The sequence below is a fragment of the Bubalus bubalis genome, chromosome 3 (assembly GCF_019923935.1).
Source record: "Bubalus bubalis isolate 160015118507 breed Murrah chromosome 3, NDDB_SH_1, whole genome shotgun sequence".
Lineage (NCBI taxonomy): Eukaryota > Metazoa > Chordata > Mammalia > Artiodactyla > Bovidae > Bubalus > Bubalus bubalis.
In genome coordinates this window covers 122,170,707-122,194,286 of record NC_059159.1, presented here as the reverse complement: position 1 = coordinate 122,194,286, position 23,580 = coordinate 122,170,707, and the positions used below count along the sequence as shown (strand labels likewise).

General features: G+C 42.5%; 1 protein-coding gene, 1 non-coding gene and 1 pseudogene across 4 annotated transcripts in view; 1 reads left to right on the top strand and 2 right to left on the bottom strand.

Annotated features, from left to right (window-relative positions):
* Positions 1 to 8,128, bottom strand: part of RECK (reversion inducing cysteine rich protein with kazal motifs) — an 83,790-nt gene extending 75,662 nt beyond the window's left edge. Inside the window, exon 1 of one of the 3 annotated variants that reach the window (XM_025281712.3) lies at positions 7,435 to 8,128. In XM_025281712.3, the coding sequence (XP_025137497.2) occupies positions 7,435 to 7,534 (100 nt within the window). In that variant the 5' untranslated portion in view covers positions 7,535 to 8,128. The remainder of the gene's footprint in view (positions 1 to 7,434) is intronic. The other 2 variants (XM_025281713.3, XM_006073594.4) reach the window with 2 other exon arrangements.
* A 5,200-nt stretch (positions 8,129 to 13,328) lies between these two features.
* LOC112584154 lies at positions 13,329 to 13,454 on the top strand. The gene has a single exon (XR_003108497.1). It is a non-coding gene; the product is annotated as a U6atac minor spliceosomal RNA (small nuclear RNA).
* A 2,169-nt stretch (positions 13,455 to 15,623) lies between these two features.
* Positions 15,624 to 21,150, bottom strand: LOC123332472 (annotated as a pseudogene).
* Positions 21,151 to 23,580: the final 2,430 nt, after the last annotated feature.

The window sequence follows — 23,580 nt, the reverse complement described above, 5'->3', positions numbered from 1 at the left end:
GTGGATGAAACTGGAGCCTATCATATAGAGTGAAGTAAGCCAGAAAGAAAAACACCAATACAGTATACTAATGCATATATATGGAATTTAGAAAGATGGTAACGATAACCCTGTATGCGAGACAGTAAAAGAGACACAGATGTAGAGAACAATCTTTTGGACTCTGTGGGAGAAGGAGAGGGTGGGATGATTTGGGAGAATGGCATTGAAACATGTATAATATCACATGTGAAATGAATCGCCAGTCCAGGTTCGATGCAGGATACAGGATGCTCGGGGCTGGTGCACTGGGATGACCCAGAGGGATGGTATGGGGAGGGAGGTGGGAGGGGGGTTCAGGATGGGGAACACGTGTACACTCATGGCGGATTCATGTTGATGTGTGGCAGAACCAATACAATATTGTAAAGTAAGTAAAAAAAAAAACTAAAATTAAAAAAAAAAAAGTAATCTTGGTTCCTGGCAGCTTTCCAGTTCCCACAGCAGTCCCTGAGGTTGTGCTCAATTTCCTATCCTTGGATTTCCATGTTCCTTGTTAGATGCTATCTAGCTAGCTCCCTACTCCTGAGCTACCTTGGTTTCTGTTCTTTGGGGGGTCCAAAGACCCTAAACACATTATCATACATTATTATGAAACAACTAAGCAAATGACTCCTCAGATCCGCCCCCACCCCATAGACGCTAATAGCCAGTATTCTCGGATAATTCCCTTCTCCATTCTATGCCATCTATTCCCATCTATCAGATGAGGGATCTCAAAGTATTTGTGTCTGGCTCCCAATGATATATTCCATGGTGAAAATGTTTCTCTTAATACTTATTACACTTTTCTTGAAGTTTTCTTCATGTAAGTTATGTGCTCTACATTATGTACTACATATTTGACTAAATCGTATGATTTTTCCTCAAATATATTCAGATTTAGAATATAAATGGATATGTACAAATATAACTACATAATACTAGAAATGCAGATATACACATTTTTTGGTGATATTTAATATCTTGCATTCTCACTAAACCATAAACCCCATGAAAGCAGAGACCAAGTCTGTTTTTGTTTACCACATTATGTACCTAATGCTTGTCACAGTGTCTGGCACTATTAACCCCTCAATGAATATTTGCTGAATGGAATACTTACAGGTATGACATTTAATTTAGTAAGCAATGGACCAAGGGGAGTTATTCCTAATATCTACCTTAAACATATATGAAAACAGAAAATTTGATTCTCTTCCTGACTCACCTGCCAAACCTCCAACTTACTTCTCCCCATCATCCTGACCTCAGTAAATAGCAATATTTTCCACTAAGTTGCTCAAAATCTAGAAATAATCTCTAATTCTTGCTTCCCTCACTTTCCACATCCAATCCATTAGTAATATATTCTGAATTTGTCCTCTTTAATCTCCATCATCACTCTAAGAATTATCTCCTACTTTGACTACTACAGTGGCCTAATAGCTCTGCTTTTATTCCTACCCTCTTACAATAACTTTTTTAAATTCAGCAGTCAGTGTGATCTAAATCAGAAATGAAAGCATACATCTCTTAAAGGTCCATTGGTTTCTATTTGCACATACAATAATATCCACAATCCTTACGTGGCTTTTTGCACAGCTCAGTACTATCTGCATGCGTGTGTGCTAAATTGCTTCAGCTGTGTCCAACTCTCCTGAGTTCAGTTTAGTTCAGTTGCTGCTCAGTTGTGTCAGACTCTTTGAGACCCCATGGACTGCAGCATGCCAGGCCTCCCTGTCCATCACCAACTCCTGGAGCTTGCTCAGACTTGTGTCCATCAAGTTGGTGATGCCATCTAACCATCTCATCTTCTGTCGTCCCCTTCCCCTCCTGCCTTCAATCTTTTCCAGCATCAGGGTCTTTTCCAATGAGTCAGTTCTTCGCATCAGCTGGCTAAAGTATTGGAGCTTCAGCATCGGTCCTTCCAATGAACATTCAGGACTGATTTCCTTTAGGATTGACTGGTTGGATTTCCTTGCTGTCCAAGGGACTCTCAAGAGTCTTCTCCAACACCACAGTTCAAAAGCATCAATTCTTCAGCACTCAGAATTCTTTATAGTTCAACTCTCAAATCCATACATGACCAAGGAAAAAACCATAGCTTTGACTAGACGGACCTTTATCAGCAAAGTAACATCTCTGCTTTTTAATGTGCTGTCTAGGTTGGTCATAGCTTTTCTTTCAAGGAGCAAGCATCTTTTAATTTCATGGCTGCGGTCACCATCTGCAGTGATTTTGGAGCCCCCCAAAACAAAGTCTGTCACTGTTTCCATTGTTTCCCCATCTATTTACCATGAATTGATGCGATCAGATGCCATGATCTTAGTTTTCTGAATGTTGAGTTTTAAGCCAACTACTACACTCTCTTTCACTTTCAACAAGAGGCTCTTTTGTTCTTATTCACTTTCTGCCATAAGGGTGGTGTCGTCTGAGTATCTAAGATTATTGATATTTCTCCCAGCAATCTTGTACTTGTACTTCATCCAGCCTTGGTATTTCACATGATGTACTCTGCATATAAGTTAAATAAGCAAGGTGACAGTATACAGCCTTGACGTACTCCTTTCCTGATTTGGAACCAGTCGGTCGTTCTGTGTCCAGTTCTAACTGTTGCTTCTTGACCTGCATACAGATTTCTCAGGAGGCAGGTCAGTTGGTCTGGTATTCCCATCTCTTTAAGAATTTTCCACAGTTTGTTGTGATCCACACAGTCAAAGGCTTTGGCATAGTCAATAAAGCAGAAGTAGATGTTTTTCTGGAACTCTCTCACTTTTTCAATGATCCAATAGATATTGGCAATTTGATCTCTGGTTCCTCTAACTTTTCTAAAACCAGCTTGAATATCTGAAAGTTCATTGTTCTTGTACTATTGAAGGCTGGCTTGGAGAATTTTGAACATTACTTTGCGAGCGTGTGAGATGAGTTCAGTTGTGTGGTAGTTTGAGCATTCTTTGGCATTGCCTTTCTTTGGGATTGGAATGAAAACTGACCTTTTCCAGTCCTGTGGCCACTATTGAGTTTCCCAAATTCACTGGCATATTGAGTGTAGCACTTTCACAGCATCATCTTTTAGGATTTGAAATAGCTCAACTGGAATTCTGTCACCTCTATTCGTTTTTTTTGAAGTGATGTTTCCTAAGGCCCACTTGACTTCACATTCCAGGATGTGGCTCTAGTCCAGTGATCACACCACTGTGGTTATCTGGGTCATGAAAATCTTTCTGTATAGTTCTGTGTATTCTTGCTACCTCTTCTTAATATCTTCTGCTTCTATTAGGTCCATACCATTTCTGTCCTTTATTGTGCCCATCTTTACATGAAATGTTCCCTTGGTATCTCTAATTTTCTTGACAAGATTTCTAGTCTTTCCCATTCTATTGCTTTCTGACTCTCCTAGCCCTGGCTAATTCACCTGCTCACGATGTTGGAACCATACTGACCTTCAGTTTCTTCTTGCTTCAGGGCCTGTGCACTTTCTGGTCCCCACCCTGATCTTTCCTAAGGACAGCACCCTTGGTCTTCACATTTCAGTTCCGAACTTTACCCTCTCAAAGAAGCTTTTCTTGACATTATTATGGAAAGAACCAGTCCTCACTACTCACATAATTCTTTATGCTACCCTCTAGTTTCCTTCACAGCATATTTATCACTACTAGAAATCATTTTATTTATCTGTTTATTGTCTATCACCGACTCAATCAACATGAATCTGAGCAATCTCCAGGAGATGGTGAAAGACAGGGAAGCTCCAGTCCATGGGGTTGCAAAGAGTTGGACATGACTTAGTTACTGAACAACAGTCTATTCCCCCTCTACTAGAAATCTAAGCCCCTTGAAAGCAGTAACCCTGAACCTAAAACAGTGCCTGACATATAGTAAGCATGCAAATTTTTTGGAATAAACTCTTGCAGTATCTATTTTGCTCTTTAAAAAAACCACATTTATAATATATAAAAACCACCTGTTTGACATCATTCTACTTTCTTCAAAAAGTGGCAAAGGATGAAAGGTATGATTAATGAAAGACTGTTTAAATCTATGACTGTAAGACAGGAACTTTTAGTAGCATACCAGAATAAACTGTTATATCTGGTTTCTCACTCCTTTTACAGTGTGGGCCAAGATAGTTCTGTTTGAAAGGAAAGAGAATCTGTTTCTTATTACATTCCTCCAGATAGGCGGTCACTTTTTCTAACTTAAAATTCATTACATTCTTTTTCAGGATCCTAGGCTATTACATAATTCCTTAAATGTCAACTTATTGAAACCTAGACCTTAATGTTACATCTTTCTCTCTTTAATACAATTAGAAAATATCTTAGATGGAAACAGAGCTAGTATCAGGTGCCATGACACACAGATTCTCAGACTGTAGCACAGGATTCCAGCCCATCCTTCAGAGGAAACACTAGAGGTGCTGGGGAGCAGAGCTGGGGGTCAAGGAGACCAGAAAGTACACTGTGGAAGTGTGGCGTTACTCCAGTGTACAGGGTGTGGCCAAACTTCACAAGAGATAGTAACTAGCAAGTCGAATCACTCCTTCCTTCTCCTTCAACAGGAATGAAATCTCCAAGTCAGAACAAATAAGACTTGTAAAATGCTTTATACCAGAGGAGACAGGATGACCCAACCTTGGATGGGGTAAGGAGATGAGAATGAAGACTGAGCAGGAATACAAGTCAGGCCTTCACTGAAACACATTTAATATTGTTTTCTTAATTTTGTCTAGGATTGAGGAACATTTTCCACACTTTATACAAATCCACAGTGGAAGCCTTTGTTCATTATATTACTCAATGTCCTTTATGTAAGGAAGCAGGCAATATATACCTAAGAATTTAGTACAAGAGACAATTCTCACTTTTACATCAAACTTGGGGGTTTTCCTTTTTTACCAAACAATGCAAGTTCTGTGTTGTCATGGACGTTTTGAACTGGTAGGGCCTTTAGAAATCTGCTAGCCCAGAATTTCCTAAATTGGGATTGAGGTGCTATGAAGAAAAAAACAGTTCTTTAAGCAAAAAAGTTTCTTTCTTTGCATAACAATTTTACTGAAATAAAAGTCACGTTAAATTAATAAAACAAGGAGACCACTAGACTGAGTTGGCGTCAGTTCCTTAGTAGCCTACCTAAGTAAACCAAAACTTAAGCCTATAATGCCCCAAGGTTAAGAGATCAGAATCCTAAGGACAATCAATCAGCAACAATCACCTGGGCTTTCCCAAATAAGACACTTGCTCAAACTATAGCCAATCAAATATTTCCTTGCTTCATCTCCACCTTTTCTATAAAAGTCCTTCCTGAGCTCCTGTTACTTCCCATTTGACACTGTCCAAATTCAAATCAATTTTTGCTCAAATAAACTTGCAATTTTAATACGACCCCATCTATCTTTTAAAAGTAACACATTATAAAATTCATCCTTTTAAAGTGTACCATTCAGTTGTTTTAGTATATTCACAGAATTGTGCTATTTTTCAGTTTTAAACATTTTCATCATCCTGAAAAGAAACCTCATATTCATCAGCAGTCATTTCCCCATTTCTCCATTCTCCCAGCAACAAGTTTCTTAATCACAGGAATCTTTGCAAATTATTGTGAACCTAACCTGTTTGTGAATTTATAAGAGAGGGGTACAGTGTACAGTGTTTCCCAAACTTATTTAATAGCTAATATGCATGTATTACCTCAATTATCACAATAAAAATCTATGAGAATTTTTATATACAATAAATGTGGATATTAAAGCACAAAGAATAAAGCTAACTAAATTTGTTCAAATATTCTTAACTATATTCTACTCTACTATTTCCCACAGAACTAATCAGCTGTGGGATAATAGGCAACTAGTTTTCTAATGCGGAGAAGGCAATGGCACCCCACTCCAGTACTCTTGCCTGGAAAATCCCATGGACAGAGGAGCCTGGTGCGCTGCAATCCATGGGGTCACGAAGAGTCGGACACGACTGAGCGACTTCACTTTCACTTTTCACTTTTATGCACTGGAGAAGGAAATGGCAACCCACTTCAGTGTTCTTGCCTGGAGAATCCCAGGGACAGGCGAGCCTGGTGGGCTGCTGTCTATGGGGTCGCACAGAGTTGGACATGACTGAAGTGACTTAGCGGTAGCAGTAGCAGTTTTCTAATGAATCAAAACTATGAAAGTGCTTTAATTCAATTTCTTTAACTTGAGAAAAATAGGGTCCAGGAAAGTAAGCTGATTTAGCCCCAAATATACAGCATTCTTTCTTTCTCCTTTGATTTGTCTAATTGACAGCTTTGTTAGAACTCGATTATAATTAACTATATAACCCCAGGCTCCTGACAATTCTCTCCCTTCTTTAAATACTCTTGACTTAAACAAAATCCTTTAACTCTGTAAGCTACCTTGAAACCTGTTGAGGCTGATTTTGCTCTTTCTAGGTGTGTCTCCCTGTGAGCAATGCACTTCTCCTCCACTTTCGCATGTATAAATCCCAGCCATCTTTCAATATCTAGCGAAGCTGGGGCATCACTCAATTATACCTTCCCAACCTGAGTGGACATCATCATCCCTCTCCCTGTGTGCACTCACAGCCCTCATCGCTTCATGTGGATACTTCTGCCTCGAATTGGAGCCGCTCCTGTCTTGTGGCACCCCACCCTCTAGCTAAAGCTGGTGGAGGGCAGGAGTTGGCAACAACTCCTAAAACCCAGCACGTGGGAGACACTCAGTAAGCACTGAACAGCTTCCTATCCACTCGTGGTCTAATTTCTCCAGAGCAAGAACAAAACTCTCCTCAAGTCAGCCCCCACAGAGAGGGTTCCCTGATTTCTAATCTCTCTCCTGGCAAAGCCCAGCGCTGTCTTGGACATACTGCATACCCACAGCGAAGAGCAGCAGAATCGGATTTGGGAGACTTGGACCTAGTCTCTGCCTGAGACTTCAGAAGTCAGTCAAGCTGTAGAGCACATAAGTGCTCGCTGTCCGAGGTCGGCCTTTCAGAACCGAGGGTCAAGTAACAAGCAACAGTAACTGGCCAGGGTGGCGGTAAGGCGGCGGCCCCTCCAAAATCCCGTCCCACCCTCGCGACGGTTCTGGACGAAGGCATTTCGCGCTCTTCGGACAGAGACCCGAGCCGGATGAGGAGCTGAGGGCTCCTGCTCGGTGGGTGACAGAGAAAGGCCTCGAACCCAGGTCACGGCTCCCCAGTTCAGGGGATCTGGGCGGAAAGAGAGAGGGTGGAGAGGGGTCCTGCTCGTCCAGCCTCAGTCCCTCCTGCCGCCTGCTGGGACCTCCCGACCCTGGGTCATCAGACTTGGACTGGGTCTGGGGGTCGCCGGCACCCCCGCCCCCTGCTCCGCGCCATCTTGGAGCGCTGAGGCGACCGCTCTGGACCTCCCCGAACCGCTGCTCCAGAAGTTACTCACCCGCACTGCCCGGGGCCAGGCCCCCTGCCACCTCCGCGACCCCAGCCACCGTCAGGAGAAGCAGCAGCGCGCCTCGCGGGGAGGCCCGGACAGTCGCCATGTCCAGGCCTGGGGCTCCAGGGCAGCTTGATGCTCGGACCCAGCCTGCCCGCCGCGGCAACTCGCGGAGGCCCCGCCCCGGTGGCCCGGACCCTTGGTGATTGGCTGCGGCGCGAAACTCCGCCCGTCGGCCGCAAGGATTTTCCAAAACCTGCTGGGGGCGGGAACCTGCCCGAGACCCCGCTCTTTGTTAAGGCCCTGCTAGCTATCTGTCCGCTTCTGCGGCGGAATCGGGCAGCCGGCGTTCTCCAAGAGGCGAGTCAGAGGATGTCAGGGTTGGGAGGGTCCTAAGAACGCCTCGACCTCCCGAGGTTTGCAGATGCGGTCACTGAGGCTCAGCGAAGAGACCGTCAGCCCAAGGTCACACCGCAAGTTCTCCTGAGAACTGGGGCACAGGCCAAGGCTGAACCAAAGGGACTTGTCCCTTTCACGTACTTCGATGATCTTAATATCCTTTCTGCCGGACGCTGCCCCACACCCCAGGAGGGCGTGTCATCCGGGACAACTCCGCCTCCCCTGAAATCGGAGGGGCTCTGCCTCTGACAATCTCCTGACAAGAGCCCGAGGCAAGAATTCGCCACCAAACCTCTTCTGCACGTGTAGCCTCACTGTATCTTTGATGTTCTAAGGACACCTGATGTTGCCATCAGGAGAATGTGGAAAGGAGAATGCTTGTGTATCTAAATATGGAGAGCCTCGAAGGCCAGGCTGGGTTTAGACTTTAAGAGACAATTTGGAGGTGGGTCCGCTTATTATCAAAGCGTTCTCCAACCCCCACCCCGTTCCTGTGTCCCTCCTTCTCTCCCTCTCCATTCCTTTTGTCAATTATGTAATACATTTTTTCCTTTCCTCTTCCTTAAAAAAGCAAAAAGCAAACATAACCACAGTTACATTTTTAAATATGGAATATCATTAAATATCCAGTGTTTACATTTTCCTTATTGTCTCATAATTTCCTTTTACAGTTTTCAAGTTCCAACCAAAGTCCATGTATAGGAGTTAGTTTGTATGTCCTTTAGGTCTCTATCTATTCTCTCCTTTAGGAAAATGTGAATAAGTTACAATAATCTTTCTAAAACGTTTGCTCTGGCAACAACCCTCTTGCTTCTCTGAGAGACCACCTCTTTATTTACAGGATGGAATGATGTACAGTTATTCACCATGATATCAGAGGCTCTCAGCATTTAGACCCAATCACCTTTACCAGTTTCATCTCGCCTTACATCCCACTCCTCTCTAGGAGAGAAGAGTCAAAAAACCTAGAGTTGTGCTGATACGGTAGCCACTAGCCACATGTGGCTGTTGAATACTTGAAACATAGCAATTCCAAACTGAGATATGATGGAACCAGATTTGGAAGACTTAGTATGAAAACAAGAACCTTGCTGATTTACCTTATATGCAGAGTACATCATGCGAAATGTTGGACTGTACAAAGCACAATCTGGAATCAAGATTGCAGGGAGAAATATCAATAACCTCAGATATGCAGATGACACCACCCTTATGGCAGAAAGTGAAGAGGAACTAAAAAGCCTCTTGATGAAAGTGAAAAAGAGTGAAAAAGCTGACTTAAAACTCAACATTCAAAAAACAAAGATCATGGCATCTGGTCCCATCACTTCATGGCAAATAGATGGGGAAACAATGGAAACAATGACAGACTATTTTCTTGGGCTCCAAAATCACTGCAGACAGTGACTGCAGCAATGAAATTAAAAGATGCTTGCTCCTTGGAAGAAAAGCTATGACAAACCTAGCATATTAAAAAGCAGAGACATTATTTTACCAACAAAGGTCCATCTAGTCAAAGCTATGGTTTTTACAGTAGTAATGTATGGATATGAGAGTTGGACCGTAAAGAAAGCTGAGCACCGAAGAATTGATGCTTTTGAGCTGTGGTGTTGACCAAGACTCTCGAGAGTCCCTTGGACAGCAAGAAGATCCAACCAGTCAATCCTAAAGGAAATCAGTCCTGAATATTCATTGGAAGGACTGATGCTGATGCTGAAACTCCAACACTTTGGCCACCTGATGTGAAGAACTGACTCACTGGAAAAGACCCTGATGCTGGAAAAGATTGAAGGCAGGAGGAGAAGGGGATGACAGAGGATGAGATGGTTGGATGGCATCACCGACTTGATGGACATGAGTTTGAGCAAGCTCTGGGAGTTGGTGATGGACAGGGAAGCCTGGTGTGCTGCAGTCCATGGGGTCGCAAAGAGTCGGACACGACTGAGTGACTGAACTGAAAATGTTATTAAAACTAATTTCACCTTTTTTAAAAAACTTGTTTTTGTTTTAAAATGACTTTTTTAGAGTGGTTTTTGGCTCACAGAAAAACTAAGCAGAAGTTACAGAGATTTCTCATAAACCCCATGCTTCAACATACGATATACTCACAGACCCCTCCACTATCAACATCCCACACCTCAGTGGTGCATTTGTTACAACTGATGAAGCTGCACTGACACATCATTATCACCCGAAGGCCCCAGTTTACCTTAGAGTTCATTCTTGGCTTTACACATTCTGTGGGTTTTGACAACTGTATAATGACATGTAGCCACCATTACTCTTTTTACTTTTTTTAATGTGACTATTAGAAAACTTAAAATCATGTATATGGTTCACTTTGGGGTTCATATAGTTCTATTGTACAGTGCTGGTGTAATTACTTTTCATTCTAAACAAAGGTTAATGCTCAGAGAGCATCTTTAAAGTGGCACTTTAAAAAAATGTTACTCATCAATGATTTTGTCCTGAGCTCACAATATCTTTCTATATTTCAGATAAATAAAACCCATCAAATCTTTTGATTCATCTTTGTGTACTATGATTTCCCCATCATTTTACTTTTGTTTCTTTATAAAGTATTTCAAATAAGCTTCCTGCAGAAATCATATAGTTGGTTGCTTTTTTAAAAAAAATTTAATATGATAATATTTGCCTCTTAATGCAAGTGTTTGTATTTAATGTAATTATTGATATATGGTTGAGTTTAAATCTATCTTGCAATTTGTTTTCTATTTACTCCAATTGTTCTTTTTTCCTTTTTCCTACTTTTCCTACCTTCTCTCAGAATAATAAAGTGTTTGGAGTGTTGTTTTTATTATTTCATTATATCTCTTCTATTGGCTTATCAGCTCTACTTCTTTGTTTTATTTTTCAGTAGGTGCACTAGAGTTTAGTATACAGTTTAACTTATTACAGTCCACCTTCAAATAATAATTATCACTTCATGTCAAATGTAAGATGTGACACCAATATACTTCCACTTTCTCCTCCCATCTTTCGTGCTAACGTTATACATTTTGCTTCCACGCTCTGTTATTATTTTGCTTTAAATAGTCAATTATTTAAGAGATTATAAAATGAAAAACTGGGTTTTATATTTACCCATATGTCAAGCATTTCTGATGCTCTCCATTTCTTTATGTAACTCCAGATTTCTCTTTGGTATCTAGAGGAAGATAAATATCTTGATTAAGAACATGGCAGGTTTTGCTGATTTTAATTAACTAGGACCCCATACATTGGTTTTGGGGGTTTATGCATACTATTAATACGTTTCTGAAGTTAATTTTTAATGGAAATGATTTTTCTCGGTTTATTTAGCTTAAACACATTTTCTTATCAATCAGAGACAGTCCCTCCACTCCCATCAGTTCCCAGCAACTTGACTCACTGGGATGGGGAAGGAGGCAAGCCCCTGGAAAAGGGAGGCTGTAGTGGGCTGGGACACAGAACCCCAGAGGGGCTTGAAAATATGAGATAAGAGGGTATCTGAGCCTTGTCTCATGGAGCTCAGAGAAGAGAGACACCTCATAATGTTCCCCTGCCCTTTGGCTGCAAATGTGTCTTGTTCCTCGCTCCCCACCGAGAATGACACAGAAGAGGATCTAAATGTTTTCTGTCTCTGGTGGCTCAGATGGTAAAAAAATCTGCCCAACAATGTAGGAGACTCGCGTTTGATACCTGTGTCAGGAAGATCCTCTGGAGAAGAGAACGGCAACGAGTATTCTTGTCTGGAGAATTCCATGGACAGAGGAGCCTGGCGGGCTATAGTCCATATGGTTGTGAAGAGCTGGACACGACTGAGTGACTAACACAGGAGCTGAGAGAGCTGAGACCCCAAAGAGGCCTCCAGATCAGAACAAGGAGGCTGTAACTGGTATCTGCATGGTCTATACAACTGGATGCCAGATGAGAATGCAGGTATCAATGGGGATTGATTATGACAACTGAGGACCAGATGTCCTGCCTTCTTCCCCAGTCCCAGCTGGTGGGTTTGACTCTGTGTATTTTCCTCTCAAAACTATGGAGGGGGTTGGGGATAGGCCTTGACTCAGCTGAGATCCTACTGAATTGACTGAGATTAAGTTTCAGTTGTTCGGCAGGAAGGGGACTTGCAGAGACAAGTAGCTGTTGATCAAAGATTTGTGCAGCCCTGCTAGAAACTGTGGCTTAGAAGCAACTGCCCAGCCAGAGCAAACATTTTCTGAGTGCTATCATGTTCTCTGTTCGTTTACTGCCTGTGACTATAACCTTGGAGAACAAAGGATCCCATGCCTTGGAGCAGAATCGGTGTATTTGACAGTCCCATTGCCCCTATATTGAGATCTCACAGAACAGAGAGAAGCCCTAATGCCAAGTCATTCAATAAGAACACATTATAAAACTTAACATTGTGACCTCAGTCTGTGATGTTGGTACAATATCTTGCCAGCGTCCAGTAAGCCCTCTAAACATATGAGCCTGTGAGTATGAAATTGTCCCCATTCTCTACTTTTCTTGCTTGCTTACTTCAGCAATTTTCAAACTTAAAAAATATTATTTTTATTTTTTAGCAATGGAACCCTTTTCCCAACAAAATCTTACAGAATCCTACCATATAAAATAGAATTAAAAAAGCTACATTTCAGTGCTACATTTATTTTCTCAGTTCAAATATATAATTAATAATAATTGGTTCAAAGACAATAAATGAGAATTCAGATAATAAATAAAATTTTGATGAACACAAAAACTTGCAATTGGGAATTATATATGATAATTGTGGGCTTCCCTGGTAGCTCAGCTGGTAAAGAATCTGCCTGCAATGCGGGAGACCCCGGTTCAATTCCTGGCTCAGGAAGATTCCCTGGAGAAGGAATAGGCCACCCACTCCAGTATCCTTGGGCTTCCCTGGTGGCTCAAATTGTAAAGAATCCGCCTGCGATATGGGACGCCTGGGTTCGATCTCTGGGTTGGGAAGATCCCCTGGAGGAGGGCATGGCAACCCACTCCAGTATTCTTGCCTGGAGAATCCCCATGGACAGAGGAGCCTGGCAGGCTATATTATAGTCCATGGGGTCCCAAAGAATTGGACACGACTGAATGACTAAGCACAGCACAACATAATAATTGTAGTCATACCAGTTTTGGCTTCCATTTCTGTACTTTGTTTTGGTTGCCTGTTGTAGAGAAAATCCTGCTTCATACAGATGAGTAGTTTGCAAAGGGTCTTGGTTTTTGAATTAGCCCACCTTGCATTCTCTGACTACTCTGTTCAAATTAACATGGTACCTTGAAAAAGAAATATTGAGAGATTTTTATTTCAATATGATTCAGGAACACTTATGTCCATACCAAAATCTGCACATGGATATTTGTAGCAGCTTTGTTCATAACTGCTAAAACTTGGAAGCAACCAAGATGTTTTTTAGTAGGTAAGTTGTTAAATTAACTGTGATACCTCCATACAATGGAAGATTGTTGAGCAATAAAAAGAAATGAGCTAGTCAAACCACAGAGTGTTGTATGGAAGGAGAGAAGGTTAGCACCCACCTTGACAAGGATGGAAGAGGCCCTTGGGCCTGACAACACACAGATGGTTAAGGCATTGATACCTACTTTGTGGCGTCTAACCACTATTTTTAAAAGGGGACGGTGGCAGCCAAGGATGAGATGGTTAGACAGCATCACCAACTCAATGGACATGAGTCTGAGCAAACTCTGGGAGACAGTGAAGGACAGTGAAGCTTGGCATGCTGCAGTCCATGGGGTCACAAAAAGTCAGGCACAAGTTAGCAACTGAACAGAACAGAATAATAATCACGATGTTAGAAATTAAAAAAAAAAAAGAAAACCAATACCAACAGCAAGAAACACCCCACAAAAAGACAGGGATGAAACTTAAAAAGGCATATTTCTGAGTGAAAGAAGCCAATCTGAAAAGGTTACATACCTTCAGATTCCAACTCGATAACATTCTGGAAAAGGCAAAATTATGGAGACAATAAAAAGATTAGGGATTGTCAGGGGCTAAAGCGGGAGGGCAGGGTGAAGAGGCAGAGCACAGAGGATTTTCAGGTCAGTTAAAGTGCTCTGTTTAAAACTATAATCCTGGATACATGTTATTATACATTTGTCCAAACCCACACACCAGGAGTGAACTCTAAACTATGAACTCTGGGTGATGATGTGTCAATATAGATTCATTGATACCATTGTAACAAAGATACCATTCTGCTGGTGGATGTTGACAGCCCAAGAGGATGTGGGCCGAGGGGGACCTGGCATATGGGAACTCTCAGTACTTCCTGCCCAGTTTTGCTGTGAAGCTAAAATTGCTCTGAAAAACAAACTGTATTGATTTTTAAAATGCCAGTTCGACATTAAAAATTAAAAAATATTGATTCACTAATAAAGTTTGGATAATTGCTCAAATTCCTTATCATAAATGTAGTCAGAGAAGTAACACCCCCAAATGTCTGGTTAACTCCAATACTATATATAACGTGACATTATTACTGTGTGACCGTGTACATGTTCCTTTGTCATTGTGCAATTGGCTATGACACTATGATGAGAACATGCACCAGGCAGATGATTCTGAGCTTTGACCAATGCTTAATTGGAAACAGTGCACATTTGTATTCCTTGGTACTATTGTACGTAAGCAGATGAGCGTAGGCTTGGATTTGAGAAATGATCAGTGCAGATTTACACTTTTTCTAATCAAGGACACATCCAAAGAAGATAAAAGAAATATGCAGAGACGGTAGGAAAAGATTTATTCTGAGGTCTGTGTAAAGGAATCAACTCAACAACACACATACTATTGTGATAGTGGTTTCTTGTGTGTCAGAAATCAAAATGCAAGTTTGTGTGTGTCCGTGGTCTTACTTAAAAGTTATTTAGTTATTTAGTTTATACATTAAAGAAGCTCAAATCAAATATTTGTAGAGCCCAACAAACTTCCATTTGGGAACAGCTTGATTCTTGCTTGGTTAGACTATATTATTCAAGAGTTTTGTACAAGAGTTTTGTATATTGGAACATGTCTGTTTTAATTCTGATACCCTCTTTCTCTTCCAAAATAATGAATCATGCTCCCTTCCACAGCTGGAATAAATATGTCATTCGGTTGTCTTTTTTTTGCTTTGTATAATCATGATGGTGTTTACGTTTAATTCTAATCCATCCTGTTTCTGGCAGCATGTGGTGTGATGTATGGATCAAAGGAAAAACCTTCATTCAGTTGAATGTCGCTGTTGTCCCACTGTTTATTAAAAACTGGTTCCTCTTCATGCTATTAATTTTGACCTGATGTGTATATGTATTAAATTCTTGTAGTTGGAATTAGTTTTCTGGTATCTCGTAACCACTGATTTTACACACAAAAAAATATCAACACTTTAAAAAAAAAGCCAATGGTCTATTGTTCAGTAATTGTTACATTTTAGTAAGTTCAAATCTGGCAGGAAGACTCCAACATCATTACCTTCAAAAGATCCTTGTTCAATTATACTTTATAAGCTCAGTAGAATCTTCTGGGGAATTAAAAATACTAAACAACTTTGTTTCTAAGCCCAGTTTTCCTATTGGTCTTACCACAGAAACAGTGAAATTTGAATTGTTGTAGGGTAGAGACTAGGAGATGGAGAAGGCAATGGCAACCCACTCCAGCCTGGCAAATCCCATGTATGGAGGAGCCTGGTAGGCTGCAGTCCATGGGGTCGCTAGGAGTCAGACATGACTGAGCGACTTCACTTTCACTTTTCACTTTCATGCATTGGAGAAGGAAATGGCAACCCACTCCAGTGTTCTTACCTGGAGAATCCCAGGGAAGGTGGAGCCTGGTGGACTGCCATTTATGGGGTCGCACAGAGTCGAACACAACTGAAGCAACTTAGCAGCAACAGCAGCAGCAGAGACCAGGAATGTGAATATTAAAGAAGTTCTTCCATCTGTTACAATTTGAGAGCTTCCAACTTAAAAATTAAGGTTATTGTCTTATATTTATACTCTCAAGCCCCTGGTCCATCACTCTGCTTTCCTTTATACTCCCAAAACACTCATCATTTTTTCCTTGACACAGTCTGTCATGTCTAGAATTATTTTTGTTCCCAATTATTTGGTACTTTTACTAGTGTAAATAAGATATTATTTCTGTTTTTTGCTCTATATTGATAGAATACAATTGACATTTGAGAAGTTATTTCTATATCCTTAACTTTCCTGAACTCTTAGTACTGATAATATTTTTCTAGTTAATACTTAGAAATACAATCATTATGTTTTCTGTAGAAATTGACATCTGTTTCTTCCTCTGCTATGTTAATGCCTCTTATTTTGTACTTGACAACATTTTTATATCTATCTGCACTCAGACACGACTGAAGTGACTTAGCAGCAGCAGCAGCACTTGACTGCACTTTAGTGCTATTTGAAATAGGAATGGCTGGTTTCTGGTCTAGCATGAAAGAAGCTTGGGAGATGCCATACTGTACTAACAAGCAAAAATCTGAACAGACTTATTGACAAACCATAATTCTTCTTAGACCTGTAAGAGAAATGAGGTCACAGGGCAAACTGCTACCCCCACATTGGAGAGAGCAGCCTGGGTTGCTGATGCTGGAGGACTTGGTACCTGCAAGAGTTGCTTCCTTGCCTCTCTCCTCAGTCCCTTGTGCCTAGTCCCCAGTCTTGCAGGGCCTACTACTCAGAGGTGCAGCGTCACCTAGGAACTGTGCAGAGATCCAGAATCTCCAGCCTCACCTCCGACTCAATGAATCTGAATCAGTATTTTCACAACCTCCCCAGGTGACTCAGGAACCTTTTCAAGGTTTCACAAGTACTGACCTCAGGAGCTTGCAGAAATGTCCACCAGATGGCAGGTTTGCAGCAGGCACAGGTATCCAGAGACACCACCGGCCACCCAAGTTCATTGGCATAAAGCAGCTATGATGTGATGTCACCGTGGTTATGCACAAAGTCAACAATTTCTAGCCAGCACTTCTAGAAATTCAAAGCTCTTTCCTTCTAGGTTCTTAGATAGGAGCTTCCATTGCCTATGAAACAAAGGCATGATGGTCAGTCTATTTTTTAGTTTTAGTCACATGGTCCACAATGTGAACCTTGGGAGACTCCCTTCTGTTTGCTGGGTTCTCACTTCTCTACCAGGACAATGGGGGGTTTGGAGACCATGTGTTCTGGAGTCTGAAAATCTATGACAGTCACTCAGTTAGGTGTTTCTGACTCACCAGGTTCCTCACAGCAGCCTTCACATCCTTGTTCCTGAGGCTGTAGATGATGGGGTTGAGCATGGGGGTCACCACCCCATAGAAGAGGGAGGTGAGCTTGTCTGTAAGGTCCTGTTTGTCTGCCCCCAGGGGGTCCTTGCTTTGGTGCTTCCCATACATGAAGAGGATGGTCCCGTAAAAGATGACCACAACTGTGAGGTGGGCAGAGCAGGTGGAGACCTTTTTCTTCCCTACTGCTGAAGGGATCCTCAGGATGGTAGCAATGATGAACACATGGTAGAAAAAGATGAACAGAACTGAGATGCCCATGAAAATAACAGTTGTTATCCCCATGCTGATCACATTGATGGCGATGTTAGCACAAGCCATGGCACTTCAGGACAGCCAGTATCTCACAGGTGAAGTGGTTGATGACGTTGTCCCCACGGAAGGGCAGCCTCACAGCCTGGGATGTCTGAACTACAGAGTTGGTGATACCAGCTGCTCAGGAGCCAACAGCCATGGGCACGTAGGCAGCCTTGCTCATGACGACAGAGTACCTTAGGGAGTTGCAGATGGCTACATAGTGGTAAAGTGCCATCATGCTCAGGAGCACATACTCTGTTCCCACCATGGTGAAGGAGAGGAACATCTGCATGGCACAGGCTGAGAATGGGATGGTTTTCCTGGGAGTCAGGAAGCTGTCAAGGATGAGCGGGACTGAGGAGGTTTATAGTGGATGCCCAGGAAGGAGAGGTTCCCCAGGAAGAAGTACATGGGTGTGTGCAGGCGGGAGTCAAGGATGGTCACCAGGATGAGGACCTCATTGCCCAGCAGGATCACCAGGTACAAGAGTAGGATGAGCACAAAGAGCTTTCTCCAGCTTTGGGTGGGCTGACAGGCCCAGGCAAATGAACTCCACCAGGGGGGAGGTCTGATCGGACCCGTCCACAGCGCCTCTGCTCTGTCGCCTGCAGGAACTCAGAAGCTCAACCTCAGCACTCTCTGACTGAAGTGCTGGCTTGCTAGTGAGGAATGCCCTCTCTGCTGAGCAAGAGGAAAACAACTTTAACAATGATGGTTTCTCTGCGGTTCTCAGTAAGATTCTGGGGACTAGAAAAGAATCTAGTTTGTCATCTTAAGCCACCCTCTGTGCAAGAGACATCTGAGATGCCCCTGTGGTGATTTAACTTACCTGATCAGACATACTCATTTCTACTGAAATATCCTAGATGGTGGACTTCTCTTGTTAAATCTTGGTCAGAGAGAGTAGCATTGAAACATAAACTGTTGTTCAGTCACCCAGTTGAGTCTAACTCTTTGTGACCCCATGAACTGTAGTGTGCTAGGCCTCCCTATCCCTCACCATCTCCTGAAGTTTGCTCAAGTTCGTGTTCATTGTACTGGTGATGCCTTCCAGCCATCTCATGCTCTTATACCTTCTTCTCCTTCTGCCCTCTATCATTCCCAGAATCAGGGACTTTTGCAATGAGTCATCTGTTCACATTAGGAGACCAAAATACTGGAGCTTCAGTTTCAGCATCAGTCCTTCCAATGAGTATTCAGGGTTGATTTCCCTAAAGATTGACTGGCTTGATCTCCTTGCTGTCCAAGGAACCCTCAAGAGTCTTCTCCAGCACCACAGTTCAAAGGGGCATCAATTCTTTGGTGCTCTACTAACTCTCACAACCATACGTGACCACTGGGAAGACCATAGCCTTGACTCTATGGACCTTTGTTGGCAGAGTGATGTCTCTGCTTTTCAACACACTGTCTAGGTTTGTCATAGCTTTCCTGCCAAGAAGCAATCGTCTTCTGACTTCATGGCTGCAGTCATCATCTGAAGTGATTTTAGAGCCCAAGAAGAGGAAATCTGTCACTACTTACACCTCTTCCCCTTCTATTTGCTATTAAGTAATGGGGCCGGATGCCATGATCTTAGTTTTTTTTTTTAATATTTAGTTTTAAGCTGGCTTTTTCACTCTCCTCGTTCACTCTCATCAAGAGGTTCTTTAGTTGCTCTTTGCTTTCTGCCATTAAGGTGGTATCATCCACATATCTGAGGTTGTTGATGTTTCTCCCACCTATCTTGATTCCAGCTTTTAACTCATCCAGGCTGGCATTTCTCATGATATGCTCAGCATATAGGTTAAATAAACAGGGTGACAACAGACAGCCCTGCCATACTCCTTTCTCAATCCTGAACCAATCAGTTGTTCCATACAGGGTTCTAACTGTTGCTTCTTGACCCACATACACGTTTCTCAGGAGACAGGTAAGATGGTCTGTATTTCCATCTCTTTAAGAGCTTTCCACAGTTTGCTTCCACGAGTACATTACCACATGTAAAATATACAGCCAGTGGGAATCTGCTGTATGATGCAGGGAGCTCAATCTGGTGCTCTGTGACAACCTAGAGAGGTAAGATGGGGCGGCAGGTGGGAGTTGGAAGGGAGTTTCAAGAGGGAGGGGATATATGTATACCTATGGCTGATTCATGTTGATGTATGGCAGAAACCAACACAACATTGTAAAGCAATTATTCTCCAGTTAAAAATAAATAAATTAAAAAAAAAATCTTCGTCAGAAAAGTGAGACCAGGTTCACTTCATGCTTTTCTCCCTTGGTGTCCAAGGCTGGTGAAATGATCAGCCCTGAAGCCTCGGCTCTTGGCAGGCTTTCTTTGCTTCATGGTATCCTCATAGAAATATCTTTTGACCTTCCCCTTTCCTCCTGTAATAGACAACCAGGCCCCAGGCCATCCTCTCATCTGTCCCTTCACCCTATCCTGTCTTCCTCTCTCCATTCATCAGCCAACATGACTCACTCACACATGACTCTGAAACCCCACAGCCCTTCAGGAATGATACACTGGCTCCAAAAGAGACAGCAGTTCCAGGGAGAGGGTACTGATGGGTCGCTTTGAAAGGGCAGGCTGGACAGAAAGGTCACCTGGGGAAGGTAAGGAGGGTGAGGGCTGGACTTGGGCAGCTGTGTTGTGGAGTATGGATGCATTCTAAGGTGTTAATCATCCCCCTGGCTGCAGTGCCATCCTGGCCAGTTTGAACTGATGCTCCAGGAAACCAGGCTGCATTTAACAGCCACCATCTCAGCCTCTGGAGAGCCCCAGTTCCCTGATTGATTTCTCATTCCATTGCCACTGAAGTCAGGCTAATGCCTCATCCCTGACTCTGAAGACCTCAACCTTAGAAAAGAGAATTCTAAACATCTAGTCTCACTGATTTTTTCTTTGTACATCCAAGCTACATCCAATAATCCAACAGGATTATTAAGCAATATTCCTGTCCACCAATGAAGATCTCATTACCTTTTTAGTAAGCCCATTCAAGCTTTATAAATCTTGTATCATCTGAAAATTTTGTCTCTTGGGTCAAATCTCTTAATATCTTCCTAATTCTAATTCTAGTTCTGCTCTCTGGGGACACATACAGCATGTCACCCCTTTCTGCCCCATAATAGCTCATCAGAGATCTAAAGATAAAGATGATTCTCTTAATTTTCCTCTTTTCCTGGGTCATACCCTGCACCAGGCAAATCCAAATGTCTATGATAGAATCCAGGCATCAGGTCTTGTTAAAACTCCCCAGATGACTTCAATCTTCCGCCAAAGTTGAGAACACGATCCTAACTTTGTATCCCAGGTATTCCTTTCTGCCCTTAGGATTTTTAAAAAACAGACACCAACAGACAAACAAATCAAAGTCTTTAGAGACTTTTGTGATTTCTTGCCGGACATTTGCTTGATCAAAAGACTTTCCTGGAATAAGCAATAGTCAGTGATAGGTTTTGAAGACAAGCCATCTTCACCTTTCTTGGGCTTTTCTGAGGCCCTATTACCAGTCACATTATACCCTCTGCCCCTAAATGCAAAGGTCAGAATGACTTAAATGACATAAATGACTGACTGCCTGTCTCCCCTGACCTCTTCCCCACACAGGTGGGGTCTGCAGGAACTCTGTCAGGGGCCCTGTACCTCCGAGGTCAGAGTCCCTCTCTGACCCAGGGGCTGGATGTTATGAATCCCCTTGAACAGCTCCTCTTCCACTGGAGGAAGGAAGACATATGGCTTATTCATGAGTGGAAGCATGGTTTCAACCTCCTCCTTCCTGTCATAAGAATAAAGATGAGGAATGTTTCCCTTTGGCATCACTTAAGCCCAATAAATTTGATTTGGAAGTAATTCATGTTTGAAAAGATTTTCCAAAATACTTTCTTCCAGTGCAGTTCAGTTCAGTCGCTCAGTCATGTCTGACTCTTTGTTACCCCATGGGCTGCAGCATGCCAGGCCTCCCTGTCCATCACCAATTCCCAGAGTTTACTCAAATTCACGTCCTTTGAGTCGGTGATGCCATCCAACCATCTCATCCTCTGTCATTCCCTTCTCCTCCTGCTTTCAATCTTTCCCAGCATCAGGGTCTTCTCAAATGAGTCAGTTCTTCGCATCAGGTGGCCAAAGCATTGAAGTTTTAGCTTTAACATCAGTCCTTCCAATGAATATTCAGGGCTGATTTCCTTTAGGATGGACTGATTTGATCTCCTTGCACTCCAAGGAACTTACAGGAATCTTCTCCAACACCACAGTTCAAAAGCATCAATTCTTTGGTGCTCCGCTTTCTTTATAGTCCAACTCTCAAATCCATACATGACTACTGGAAAAACCATAGCTTTGACTAGATGGACCTTTGTTGGAAAAGTAATGTCATAACTTTGGTTGGCCATAACTTTTCTTCCAAGGAGTAAACGTCTTTTAAATAGATGCACAAAAATAGTTGTAGAAACAGTTATGGGGTGGAAGCTACCTGCTTATTCAGGGCTTCCTAAAACACACCATACTGGCCATCCTTCAATTCTGGCTTTCATTATTCTGACAGACAACTGTAGACACAGTTGTGGCAGGGTCCTAAGGGTCTAAATAAACCAACCTCCCCATCCCACTCTCAAAGAATGCAGGTCCACTACTTGTTTGATTATGGTGTTCTGGCCTCAGCTGGAATACTTGAGTGAAGCAGGCTCTCTGCTTGCTGAGGTTTATTTCATTTTAAAGTAGTTCCCATAGACAGACAGTTCTGCCTCCCTACAAATTCCATCTGGCTCTACCCTTTGCAGCCTTCAGACAAAGTTGATTCTTTCCCCATGCCCTCCAAATATTTAGAAATAGGTTGGTTTTGGCAGTAAGATGATATAGAACCAACCTTGTTACTCTTACAGCATCCAAAAAAATGTCATAGAGTTTAGAGGAATTGTCCACAGTTCCTGAATAATTTTGAGATATCTTTCTGAATATTATGTCCCACCAGGTTGGATTGTGCTGCATCCAGCACTTGCCATACCACTGAAATCATCTCTTTCCCCCCATTTTGAGACCTATTCCACTGAACAATCAAATCTATTCTTAGGGCTTCCCTAGTGGCTCAGTGGTAAAGAATCCTGCCAATGCAGGACACACAGGTTGATCTGGGAAGATCCCACATGCCACAAAGCAACTAATCTCATGCTCCACAACTATTGAGCCTGTAATCTAGGGCTTGGGAGCCACAGCTACTGAGCCTACTACATGCTGCAGTTACTTAAGCTCACTCTCCCTAGAGCCCATGCTTTGCAACAAGAGAAGCCACAACAATGAGAAATCTATGCACTTCGACTAGAGAGTAGCCCCTACTTGCTGCAACTAGAGAAAAGCCCACGCAGCAACGAAGACCCAGCATAGGAAAAAAAAATACATAAAATATTTTTTAAAGGTACAAGGAGAAAAAACAATCCAAAAAGGTTTTTTAAAAACAATCTATTCTTAGAAATGAGCTTGTGCTAATGAGATCTGAGTCCTTTTATCAAAACCTTCACTTCCCTTTATCAGAAACATGGTGTGAAAGCGTGATCACTCTCCTAAGGGTTGGGGACAGGCCAGTTGTCAGAAATAGCCACACTGGATCTAAGGCACCCAGTGCAGGAAGAGTGGGAATGTGTCAGGCCCCGCAATTGGTGAAGGTCCAGGCCTCCCCACTCCTCCTGCCTTGGTGCTCCAGGAACAATCTCCAAAGAACTGGCCATTGCCTATAGAAAGAAAATTGAGTCTCAGTTTCCTTTTGGGGACCAGTTTAGTCCCGAAAGTCATTTACAGTTTGGAAAGTGAGTTGTACTCAATTTAGAAACTTTGTATTCTTCTGGGATAAAACCCCAAAGATCCAGTTATACTGAAGGCCCTGAAGAAGGTTTTTTGCTTGCTGCCTCCCTCCCTCCTTTTCATGTCCTCTTCTCCTTTCTTTGGTCAACATATTCCTATAACGACATCAGCCTTAGCCTGGAGCCTGATGGCAAATCATTCTGCAGCTCACTCAGCCCTCAGGTCCTTTCCCCTCAGTTGCAGAAGCAATTCTGTCACCCTCAGCCTGGACTTGCAGCAGTTTTGGAAGGAGAATTAGAGTTTGATTTTAGGATGACTACTCATCCCCAGAGGGGTTAGGCTCCAGGAAGCATCATGCTGTGTTCTTTCTGGATCCTTCAGCTTCCTTCCTCTGTG